Source organism: Ostrea edulis, chromosome 4 (assembly GCF_947568905.1).
Source record: "Ostrea edulis chromosome 4, xbOstEdul1.1, whole genome shotgun sequence".
In the NCBI taxonomy this organism is placed as follows: domain Eukaryota; kingdom Metazoa; phylum Mollusca; class Bivalvia; order Ostreida; family Ostreidae; genus Ostrea; species Ostrea edulis.
This window is the reverse complement of record NC_079167.1, coordinates 90,288,436-90,301,387: the sequence shown is the minus strand read 5'-3', so window position 1 is coordinate 90,301,387 and position 12,952 is coordinate 90,288,436. Positions and strand designations below refer to the sequence as shown.

General features: G+C 34.2%; 1 protein-coding gene across 1 annotated transcript in view; it reads left to right on the top strand.

The window, feature by feature from the left end:
• The first annotated feature begins 1,972 nt into the window (after window positions 1–1,972).
• The window catches only part of LOC125669736 (jouberin-like), a 41,828-nt gene continuing 30,848 nt past the window's right edge, over window positions 1,973–12,952 (top strand). Inside the window, exons 1-11 of the mRNA XM_048904465.2 lie at window positions 1,973–2,018; window positions 5,381–5,464; window positions 7,697–7,763; window positions 8,349–8,400; window positions 8,751–8,883; window positions 10,208–10,298; window positions 10,831–11,635; window positions 11,883–11,961; window positions 12,106–12,289; window positions 12,451–12,546; window positions 12,687–12,780. Of these exons, the coding sequence (XP_048760422.2) occupies window positions 2,006–2,018; window positions 5,381–5,464; window positions 7,697–7,763; window positions 8,349–8,400; window positions 8,751–8,883; window positions 10,208–10,298; window positions 10,831–11,635; window positions 11,883–11,961; window positions 12,106–12,289; window positions 12,451–12,546; window positions 12,687–12,780 (1,698 nt within the window). The 5' untranslated portion in view covers window positions 1,973–2,005. The remainder of the gene's footprint in view (window positions 2,019–5,380; window positions 5,465–7,696; window positions 7,764–8,348; window positions 8,401–8,750; window positions 8,884–10,207; window positions 10,299–10,830; window positions 11,636–11,882; window positions 11,962–12,105; window positions 12,290–12,450; window positions 12,547–12,686; window positions 12,781–12,952) is intronic.

Here is a 12,952-nt window from a genome sequence, read left to right as displayed (position 1 = left end):
GTTTCACAAGCGTAAACTATAATTAACAATAAAAACAATCATTAGCGATTGCAAAACATAGTTTATCTGATAAATACGGTTTCACAATTGTAAACTACGGTTTACAAGTCTAAACTATTATTAAGTTTATCTGATAAATATAGTATCACAATTTGTGAAACTAGTGTGGTAGTATCGGTCTATATTATCTCCATTTCATTATTTTCTACTTACTTGTCTACGTAAATTCCTGTCTTCGTATTCGAGTTGTTTATTTCATGAAACAGGAAGAGTTATCTTTTATTTTCAAACGTATTTTATTACAAAACTTCTCATTGGTTACTTCTAGATTTATTATCAAATCACATTACAGGTAACTTTTACTTTCATTCTTTTGTTAAGAATAGTATTTAAACCCGAACACAACCGTGCTCGGGGCTTCTTCTGAGCCAAACCTTGCAACAAGGTAAATATCAGGAGTTGCCGCACCCTGTATTTTTGATTAGTGTTTCTTTATTTTTCCTGTTTAATTATATTTTTCTCTCAAGCCACATTCATTCCCCTGGATTATTATTTTGGTATTTATCATACAATTGTCGAACTTTATTAAAGGTTTAAAACTTTATTTATTTATTATTTTATTACTAACCTCATTCTAGGCGGACTCAAACTTACCTGGAAATATCTAAAGGGTTGAATACTTTATATAACACGTATCATCATTAAAAAAAATACAACGCGAAGTAAAAAGAACATACCAATAGTAGTGGCAGAATGCCCAACTACTACACTAGGATTAACAGTTGTGAACTATAGTTAACGGATGTAAATTATAGTTTACAGATGTGAATCTGTATTTATCAGCAAAATCTATTGTTAACGTTTATTTCAAGACAGATAAACTTGGATTAGCATTTGTAAACTATAGTTCGTAATCAACTGTGAAACTATGTTTAGCTCATTTTTGTGAATTTGGCGCCATATGTATGGTTAAGACGAACTTGGTGAATGCTAAATTATGCTTGTATAAAAATTTAGCAATTCACTACCTTGTTGTTAGAAAGAAAGTTAAGTTTTTTTGTGCAGTCTCCACTACCCTACTTTCAGTTTGTTTATGTCTCCATTTCCTTGGGGAAAAAGGCAAATATATGGGTCCCGGGTGATACCCCTATACAGCCCCAAACTGAGTGATGAAAATTATAGTAAAAGGAGTCCCTTGCCTTGTTTCCATACTCGTTTCGTGTACTCTTTTCATTAAGTTGTTATTATCCTTCATTATGTAAAATTAGGAACTTTCAGGTGAGCGCGATATCCCTCAAAGTCATAGGCTGACTTAACATGTGGGTTCGTTTACATATATATGAAAGGTGAAGATAACGAACAGCGATCAATCTCATAACTCCTAAAATCAATACAAAATAGATAGTTGGGCAAACACGGACCCCTGGACACACCAGAGGTGTCTAGGAGGAGTAAGCATCCCCTGTCGACCGGTCACACACGCCGCACTAGAGGATAAGGTAAACAGGGTTATCCGTAGTCAAAATCAGTGTACCAAGAACGGCCTAACAATCGGTATGAAACACGTCAGACAAATGCTATCTATTAGTTAGAATGATCTCAGTTTTCTTTCGTTTGATCATTCCATATTCAATACTGATCGAGGTATGAAAAGTATCCCAACCCTTGAGCACCCCCTATGGTGCCCCCATATTCCGAAACTGAGGGTGGGAAATGATTGCCCAAGGCGTTCACTACCTTGCCACGATACTCATTTCGTGGACTCTTTGAAAGAATAAGAAATAAAAATAATAGTAAACTGAGAAAAAAAAAGAAACTAGTTTCATATTGTCCAACACATGCACGAGTCTGTAATAATGTTAAAAGGAAGTTTTAAAATTCTTAAGTTTTCCGAAGCGGATTTTATAGCGGCTGTTTCTCTATACTAGTATTACACCAGTCCTTTTTTATTTTCAACCAATGAAATTTGCAATCTCTACCTGTGCGGACTAGAATGTAAACAAAGATGGCCGAAGATGGTAGGAATTCTTGTTTGATACAACATTTTTGCCATATTTGCACCAACTTTGTTGTCTTAGTCTCTAACTTATAGTTGCAGTATATCTAGATATTTGCACAGCTTTCATTTGTGGTCTTGATAGGATATATTCAATGGAAAATAACAAATAATAGGCCTTTTAAAGGTCGGAAACAAGATTAAACATGCGTTTGTAGTTTAAATTTGTTGCAGTCTATTACTTACAGTGTGTATAATTTTTTTTTGACTTATGATATATTTTTAATTTTGCACATACTTGACATGCTATTAGTATTGTTGCATAATTCAACAGGATGGACACGGTTCCTTCAATTTAAAAGCATTATCATATCATTGTCCCTCTGTAGGCAGTATAGTGGTAGAATAATATAAACGGGTGTGACCGTTGGACAGAGCGAAGCATGAAATGGTTATTGGCGTTCATAATTCGATTCAGCAATTAATTAAGTATGGTAAATTAAAATTCACTTTGAAATATATATTTATTTTATTTATGAAATTCCCCTTGCACTAAACACCCATCAACATTTAGATATTAAAGGGGGAAATATGTGGATAACTACAGGATCCGCCTATTAATTTACTGCGGGGAATATAACGCCAGCCAACATAAACCATGCATTGTGACATCACATTTAGACTAGACTTTTTTCTATTTCAAATCAAACAATTATAAACAACAATACACCTTGTTTGCAATTTAAAAGACGTTTAAAACTAAACAAAATTAACCAACAAATTCAAGTGCTAAAACAGTAAGCGTAAATATATCATAAATTTTTATTTAAAGAAACTCATGAACTCGTTCTTCTATTTAGTCGTATTACTGTTATTCTATTTGATTATTGACTAAAAACTGTAATGATAATACTTATACCATTCACTATAACAAACTGAGTGTTTGATTACAAACTGTATGTCAGTCTTGTATCTTTGCCATTCAAAATTAAAACATGAATAACTGCAGAAGCAACTAATGAACAAAACAAAATGGTGGCACCCATATGGATCACAAAATTTCACTGAATGTATGTAAAGATTATCTCTATTCATTTGCTGATTTTCTCTATTTCTTCTTCTTTTTTTTTTTATACATACGTGTTACCTTTTAGGCTTTAGAGCCTTGCTTCATTGACAGGCCTTTGGCCCGTCTGAGCTTTGCTCTATATTAATACTCCTGCAGTGCTAAAGTTTTCATGTGAAAAAAAAACAACCCAGGAAAATGTTCAGGCTGGTATCAATGTCAAAAATTTCCATATATAGCTGCTTATTATCCTAATTTGTTCTTTATCATTTTTCTGTAAGACAACCCATTGATGATTCACTTATATTGTCATAAAGTTTTTCATATTCAAATTGTATTTTATGTGATAGTCATGTCTACACATCTACACAAATGACAATATAGGAATCTGAGTATCGCTATAGTGTAAATAAAACACGTCTTCACAATATTTTGTCTAAAATTCTTGACAAGAATAAATAAATATAAAAATATAGAACACGTGACTTCATAACTTTGAAATTGCATTTGTACCTTTACTTCTGTACTGTTGCCATAAAAAGTCAAGGGTGTGGGGTGGGTTGTGTCACAATTAAAATACATCTTTATTTGACATGTACAGTATATATAGATAATAGAAAATGATGGTTGTTAACAGGGGGACCATTCCTTCCCCCTCCCTGATTCTACATGCATGCCCCGGAAGTACAGGTATATCTATTATCAATCGGATTTGTAATGCTGAAGTCGCCGTTCAATCCAATGGTGCCCAATATATTTGTAAAGATAAATCATGACATAATAACTTTCAATAGCTGGTATGTCTTTACTGTTTTATCACATTTTTATGGATGATTTTCGACAATTCAGTCATTTTTATTCACCGATTGGCGGTGACTTTCAAGAGCATGAGATCAATTTTTTAAAATCTATCTACACCAACATTTTTGGAAAGGATTTCAAAACTCATACCAATCGTAAGCTTATACATAGACTGTGTATGTTAATTTCATGGTAAAAGGAACAAGAAACACTTATCTGTTACAAACATTTCTTTAGTTAGATTATACTTCCATAGAATCAACATCCATTTTAATAGGCTATACACTTACACAAGACTTAGTGTATTTACATTAATGATGATAAACCGGAAATTACCATGCCTAAAAAAAGTATGACGTAATAGTGGTTAAATGCAGAATAAACACGGACATGGAAGAACTCGAAAATCCCCTATCTATATGTTTTTAAGAATCATTGTTCTGTTTACAAAAACCAACCAAATTAATGAATTTGCAACATTTTAATTAATTCAAAGTCTCTACTACTTGTATCATAAATCACAAAATTGAAATGTACGCCTATGGGTATGATTATCTATGATAATATTGATATGTTGCATAGAACAAAAATTGTGGAGAGGGCTTCTATAGGCAATGCCTGCTGTCCAATCCATTTGTTTTTTACACAATAAAATATTGTTTAAATCAATTACAAATCAACAAAAAGTGTAAGATTTTGCAAATTCATACTTTTTGATTAAAGAGTCCCTTCACCACAAAATGTAGTCTATTCTAAACCCTTTCAACATTGAAATAAACTTATAAATTTTCAACTGGGTAGGTTTAAGTAGTAAATATATAATATATTACAATGGATTAGATACAATTTTTGCTTCAAAATTGTTAAGTAAACCTTATTTGTTGGCCTCAGCTTATTTTTAAAATGAGGTAAATTTGACCAAATTGAAAGTCAGAAGGAGTCCAATTATACCTTAATGCACTGGTTTGAAGTTCTTTCCCGACCTTTTTCGCATCAAATATTTTTCCCAATATCAGAGAAATGTCGCAATTTTTTCCCAATTGGAAAGATCCAGGCCCCTGATATCAAATTGATATATATTGATATTATAGACCTTTAAAAAAAACCCGGCTATTTGTATTCTTCCACTTTTCACAAAAACTAAGCACAGGCCTTCTACTTTTCTAACATAACAAAAATAGAGTAAGTGGGATGTTTATTGAACTGCTATCTAGGAACGTTTTCCCTGCAGTAAAATGATCTCATTTGAAGTCATTTCTAGGTCCAGCCTGATCAACTGTTTAGAATTCTTACCTGTACTGATACTGTCGATGTTTGTAATGTATTAATGAAACTCTGATGTTTTATTAGGATTTCATCTATTACAGTGATGTATTAATGAAACTCTGATGTTTTATTAGGATTTCATCTATTACAGTGATGTATTAATGAAACTCTGATGTTTTATTAGGATTTCATCTATTACAGTGATGTATTAATGAAACTCTGATGTTTTATTATGATTTCATCTATTACAGTGGAAACAAAAGACAAAGCTAAGAAGACAAAGAAGGCCAGACCAAAGTCTGCAAAGGCAAAACAGGAAGATGAAATTCCACTGGGTAATCATTTTACATATATAATGGGGAATGGGAACTGTTGTCTATGTAATAAGGACTGCTGTTTGTGTAACGGGGACTGTTGTATATGTAATGGGAACAGTTGTCTATGTAATGGGAACTGATGTCTATGTAATAGGAACTGCTGTCTGTGTAATGGGAACTGTTGTCTATATAATGGGAACTGTTGTCTGTGTGATAGGAACTGCTGTCTATGTAATGGAAATTGCTGTCTATGTAATGGGATCTGTTGGCTAAGTTATGGGAACTGTTGTCTATGTAATGGGAACTGTTGTCTGTGTAATGAGAACTGTTGTATATGTAATGGGGACTGTTGTCTATGTAATGGGAACTGTTGTCTATGTAATAGGGACTGCTGTCTATGTAATGGGAACTGTTGTTTATGTAATAGGAACTGTTGTCTATGTAATAGGGATTGCTGTCTATGTATTGGGAACTGTTGTCTATGTAATAGGAACTGTTGTCTATGTAATGGGAACTGTTGTCTATGTAATGGGAACTGTTGTCTATGTAATAGGAAGTATTGTCTATGTAATAGGGACTGCTGTTTATTTAATGGAAACTGTTGTCTATGTAATGGGGACTGCTGTCTATGTAATTGAGACTGTTGTCTATGTAATGGGAACTGTTGTCTATGTAATGGGAACTGTTGTCTATGTAATGGGAACTGCTGTCTATGTAATGGGAACTGTTATCTATGTAATGGGGACTGTTGTCTATGTTATGGGAACTGTTGTCTATGTAATAGGGATTGTTGTCCATGAAATAGGAACTGTTGTCTATGTAATAGGGTCTGCTGGCTATGTAATGGGAACTGCTGGCTATGTAATGGGAACTGTTGTCTGTGTGATAGGGACTGCTGTGTATGTAATGGGGACTGTTGTCTATGTAATGGGGACTGATGTCTATGTAATAGGAACTGTTGTCTATGTAATGGGAACTGCTGTCTTTGTAATGGGAACTATTGTCTGTGTAATGGGGACTGTTGTCTATGTAATGGAGACTGTTGTCAATGTAATGGGACTGCTGTCAGTGTAATGGGAACTGTTGTCAATGTAATGGGAACCATTGTCTATGTAATGGGGACTGCTGTCTATGTAATGGGGACTGTTGTCTATGTAATGGAGACTGTTGTCAATGTAATGGGGACTGCTGTCAGTGTAATGGGAACTGTTGTCAATGTAATGGGAACTATTGTCTGTGTAATGGGGACTGCTGTCTATGTAATGGGGACTGCTGTCTGTGTAATGGGAACTGTTGTCAATGTAATGGGAAATGTTGTCTATGTAATAGGGTCTGCTGTCTATGTAATGGGAACTGTGTCTATGTAACGGGAACTGTTGTTTAAGTAATGGGAACTGATGTCGATATAATGGGAACTATTATCTGTGTAATGGGGACTGCAGATTAACATTATAAGAGTGTTTATAAAATCCTAGTCCTGGAGAACTTGGGTAGAGTCTGTAGTTAAATTATCTGAAGTAGTATGTTGATGTCCAAATATGTGTTTTGATTCACAGATTTTATAGAATTTAATAATTATGGTACTGACTACTGAAAAGAGGAAGTTGTAATGCTTTTTGTAAAGAGTGTGTTATGGGAAATATTTCTAACAATCTATTCAAGGAATTCTAAGTTAAGTAGATTAAAGCCTGTTCTGAAAGTTGAATGTGTATGAGGGTGCAGGTATATGTATTAGATTTCTGATTAGGAATTCAGTTCATTAGTATTATTATTAATATGAATTACCTTGCAGAATAATTTGAAAGTCACATCACATGGCGATACTGCATGTAATAAACGTGATAAAGTGATAGTATGTTCACATCACATGGCGATACTGCATGTAATAAACGTGATAAAGTGATAGTATGTTCACATCACATGGCGATACTGCATGTAATAAACGTGATAAAGTGATAGTATGTTCACATCACATGGCGATACTGCATGTAATAAACGTGATAAAGTGATAGTATGTTCACATCACATGGCGATACTGCATGTAATAAACGTGATTAAGTGATAGTATGTTCATGTGAATTAAAAGATATGTGAAATACCTGATACAGCCACTGACATCTTTGAAAAATTTAATTATTTTTATGTCCACACGTACTTACCAATACAAGTAAAAATGATGTTTTGTGTTTACTGCACAGCTGACATGAAGTCCAACAGTTCTAAATTTGATGTTTTGTGTTTATTCAACAGCTGACATGAAGTCCAACAGTTCTAAATTTGACCAACTCCTGCAGCAGGCAGTAGACCAAGCCACCGAGTAAGATTTCATTTCTCTGATTTTCATAAACACCTGCTTTACAGTGTAAAACATGGACTTATTCATTATTTTTTGATATTCATGATATAAGTTCCTTCTAAATCATACTACAGTTGAACTTCAGTATCTGGAATACCGATATCTCGAACACTATGGATATGTTGAAGTGATTCAGAAGTCCCAACCACTGGTTCTTTATCTATTTTACCCTCGAGGATATCTCAAAGTTTTTTTTCGGTCCCATCAAGTTCAAGACAACAAGATTTTATTGTATTTTAAAGATGATTAGAAATGCATTACCACCTGATACCGAAGTTAGAATATTGTATCTGGTATCACACAATGAAGAAGTTTTACTGTACAATAAAAGGACAAGAAGTGATAACATCCATTTCTGGCCCTTAATTCTATAAACATTCTTTGATTTATTTATGAGGTCACATGATTTGTTACTAGAATGATAACTAGATTTGTATACATCTCAACTACATAACAATTTTCATACATTTCTGCTTATTTATGTAATTTCAAACTATGGTTAGAATTAAGGCCAAAGTAGATTAATGGTGAACCTTTATATTTCAGTGGAGCCAAAGCCAAAAAGAAGAAAAAGAAGAAGTCTGAGGCTGAAGCTGTGGTATGTTTACATAGAATACAGTACAATAAAAACAGCGAACACACTTATAATCAATTCACACTTATAATCAATTCACACTTACAGCAGTGTGATTTTCATTCCCTGTAGTTTTGAAATACATGATGAACTTATTGGATGTAACAAATTAGTGATACATTTATAACAAATTGAAATTGTTTGACCCCAGCTCTTTGCTATAAACATGTTTTACTGCACATCTACAGCCATAAAGCGAATTCATGTGGAGAAAGTTAAACATTGTGTTTTTTTCTTATTGTGTACTACAATTATTATTGTTGTGTGATAAGTGAAAACCCCCACCATATACCTGTATTTAACAATGTCTGTAGCTGGAATCTCTGAGGAAAGGAGAAGGCCTGCAGAAGGAAGAAGACGCTGCAATCAAAGCCAACACATACGACCCCGACAATAGTCCGAAAAATGAGAAAAGTAACAAACGCAGGCAGAGGCTACAGGAACAAGGTCAGAGAATTATTGATGAATGGGACTTACTGAATATCCTCATCATGACTTATTCTTTGTCCACTGCTTTCTATCTGTGTGTCTATCAGTAACACATTGATGTCCGTATAAAATCTCAAATGCTATTGAGCTTAATTCTAAAATGAAATTTCACATAAGTCTTTAAGACTGAAGGATTACCCTTATTGCTTTTGAGATCAAAGGGCTCTGGTCACTAAATAAGAAATGGCTAAAATACTTCACTGGAAAAGTCTTTATGACTTATGGATGGCTACTATTTTGTTTGAAGTCAAAAGGTCAAAGTTCAAGATCACTAGGTCACATGATAAGAAATGGTTTCCAGATGAAATCTCATGCTTTTTGAGCTTTAGCAGTGAATCTTGAAATGTAAAATCTTTATCATGAAAGGATCACTAAGTCACATGCTACATAGTATGGATGTCTCAAATACATTGTACTGGTATGTAAATCAAACTTTAAGATGGCTCACTACACCTTGAAATAGTTTCTCAAATCAGTACAAATTGATTTAATCATAAAAGATATGATGATATATAATAAGTATATATCCCAAAAAGGCAGAGAATATGCAAATTTGGATAAAAATATAATTTTCAAAAAATTTATTTCAACACATGTGAACAAAAGAATCGGGAAGATTTGAACTCGAGATCTGCGGTTCACCAGCCCAATGCTTTAACCACTGAGCTACAATGATAGACAAACAAATCGAATGATAGAAATAATTTCACAAAACTTTTAAATCGCCATCTTATGATGTAGCGTCTTAAAGAGTATAAGCTTTAGCTTATTTAGTGTAGTACGTGAGCTACCTTAAATGAAGAGTTTCTATGACTTTAGGATGGCCCCAATGATTTTCAGGTCAAATGTCATGGCCACCTACTCACATTTTTTAGAAGTAGGTTTAGGAAGAAATCTCCAATATTATTTGAGCTTTGGCAATGAAACTTCACTTGGACAGTTTCTGCCACAAAATGTGACCCCTGTTGCTAAGATCACCAGGTCACATTAGGTAACAAATGGCCTCTAAATACTGTGTGTTTCTGAGTTCCTAAAATGTTCCCCCTTTTAAGCAGAGATCAATGAAATTCAGAGAATTTTCTTGTTTCTTTTCTCTTTACCTCTACCCAACATACAGATGTATCTCTTATGTTTAAATGTTAATGATGTTGTTATAGTTTAACTTACATGTACCTGAAACTTATTAGGTTTGGAAATATTTTTGTTTATATGAATATTTATAATTGTAATTATAAACATGTTTCATTGAAAGTTTACTTACAATTTTTTTTCTTGATTACAGCAAAGGACAATTCAGCTTTTGTGAATGATGATGACAAAATAGATAACAGCAAAAAGAAGAAAAAGAAAAAACCCACAGAAAAATCTGACACGTAATATCCTTATTATTTTATGCTAATAGCAGTTAATATTTTGTTGCTATTTTGCTTGTAAAGCAAGACAACACTTGAAGATTCTTTTATTTGTCGTCTGCTTGTTAGTATCTCACACAATGTATGGCTTCGTAAGATGCCCACTGCATGTAACTCTCTGGACAATTTAGTTATTCCAATATACCTCTCCCATGCAGATGTATTACATTTTCAGTTGTAAAATATCATAATTTATTTATGGAACAAAAGTTGAATTCTCACAATGGGGGTAATTTTTATGCATGTCCTCTGCAATGAGAGCAATGAAGAAAGTGGAAGAAAATGTAATAAACAGAAAATTCTACATGTTGGAATTGGATATAGAATTTATAACATGAATCGGACATGATTTATGGGCAGTTTCAAAAGTGCAAAGTGTGTGTGAAATATGTCAAAAATCCTGCCGTACTCATGAAATAAATTCCATATCAAGCAATATGTATGTCACATGGAATATCCTTATTCATGTATTCTTAAAACTTGGCTTTTATAGTGACACCCTGATTGAAGACAAAACTATGACAATAGACGAACTAGCCACAACACCGAAGAAAAAGAAAAAGCCACCAGATGGTGAAATCACAGGTGATACACCAGCAAAGACTGTTAGGAAGAAGAAGAAGAAAGAAGCTGTATCAGAAGACGAGAGACCTTTGTCTCCAGCAGAGAGTGAAGCAACAGAAACAGGGAAGAGAAAGAAAAAGAAGCCCAGTGCCAAAAGTGAAGATGAGCAACCATTGTCAGAACCTACCTCTCCTACAAGTTCAATGACGGAAAAGAAGAAAAAGAAGAAGAAAGAGATGGAAGAGAGTGAAGCGGAGCGTCCAATGTCCCCCTCGGAGGAGTCAGTGACAACCCCGAAGAAAGCGAAGAAAAAGAAGAAGAAAGTGGAAGAGACTGAGGATGAGGACAGCAGACCTATGTCACCATCTGAAGAATCTGTTCTTTCTACTCCAACTAAAACTAAAGGAAAGAAGAAGAAGGGAAAAGAAGTTGAAGAAGAGAGACCGATGTCACCATCAGAGGAATCTGTACCGTCTACATCAACCAAAACTAAAGGGAAAAAGAAAAAGGGGAAAGAATCTGAAGAAGAGAGACCGATGTCACCATCTGAAGAGTCTGTGACATCAGAGAAAGTAGACAAAAAGAAGAAAAAGAAAGGCTCAAAGACAGAGGAGAAAGATGAAGAGCAGACGGAGGAGAAGGCTGCTGGGAAAAAGAAAAAGAAGAAGAAGAAGGAGGAGGATGAGGAGGAGGGAGAGGAGAGAGAGGATGCAGAGGAGGAGGGAGAAGGAGAGGTGTGTATGATATGAAGTGTTGTCTGCAGAATACATACAGCTGATTTTATGGATATTTAACCAGAAAATGACTCATTGATATATTGATACTGCTCTTTCCCATCATTGCAATGATGTTATGGTTTTTAAAATGGAAGACGATGCAAAAGCACTTCATTGAATTCCAAGGCATTTGAATTGAATCTGTTACAGTAATGTCAATATAGGAAATATTATTTGATGTCTGTTTCATTGCTGTGAAATTTAGGAGGATTTATCACCTGATGAGGAAACAGAAGTTAAAAAGGCTGCAAAGAAAAAAGGCAAGAAAAAGAAGGAGGAACCAGGTATTTCATGATTGCATTGCCTTGTTTGTAATACAATTTTTATCCTCTCTTGCAATATAACATTTCTCCTCTCTAGTCTATGTGTAAAGAAATAAGATTATGAAAGTTTCAAATTGTGAAAAGCAAGATAATTGATATTCTTAGTGGATGAGGAAGAGTTGGAGAGGAGGCGTGAGGAGAGGATGAGAGCAGAAGATGAGGGAGAGGTTTTGTCAGTGACTGTCCACCGGACGGATAAACTGAAGAATGACTTCCACATTCTCCATCCACTAGTCAGGGTCCACATTGTGGATGAGGAGACAGGCAGCTACCTCCAGAAACAACACAAGTAAGAGACTCAGGAAGTAGTGATACTGGAAAGGCATGATTTTCGGTCCTGTATTTGAAGTGCCATAAGTCTATATAACAAGGATCAAATGGTACTACAGAAATATGTCGCAGTTATGAAACATGTAACACATGATGGTTTACTTTTTTTTGCTGCTGCAGGGATCGAGCGGTGACAACTTACTTTGAAACTGAGAATGAACAAGTGGATAAAATCCTTCCAATCATGACACAGCCATTTGATTTCAAAGAGAGAAAGTAAGTACAACAGTTGGTACAATGTAGATTCATTTTGGCATTTAGTAACTACATGTATTTGGTTCATGCATGCATTGCCTACATGTTAGAACTACCTTTTGCAAAAATTGAAATAAAAATGGCAATATTTCATTTCTAAGGTCGGTGCTTCCTGTGTGGGAGGAGTTGCTGCTGTTCAACGAGAATTTCAACTACTTCATACAGACAAATTTTAAAGTCCTTGTTTTATTTGAGGTAAGAATCCTTATCTTTTTCTGAACAATTGATGTGTAGATTACAGTAAAAATCAATAGTTACATGTATATCAATTTAAGGCTATCAAAATATTAATCTAACTTACATGTGTAAATGATGCAGTTTCTTTTTCCTTTGCTTTGTGATATTTTAGTGTAAAATTTAAATCTTT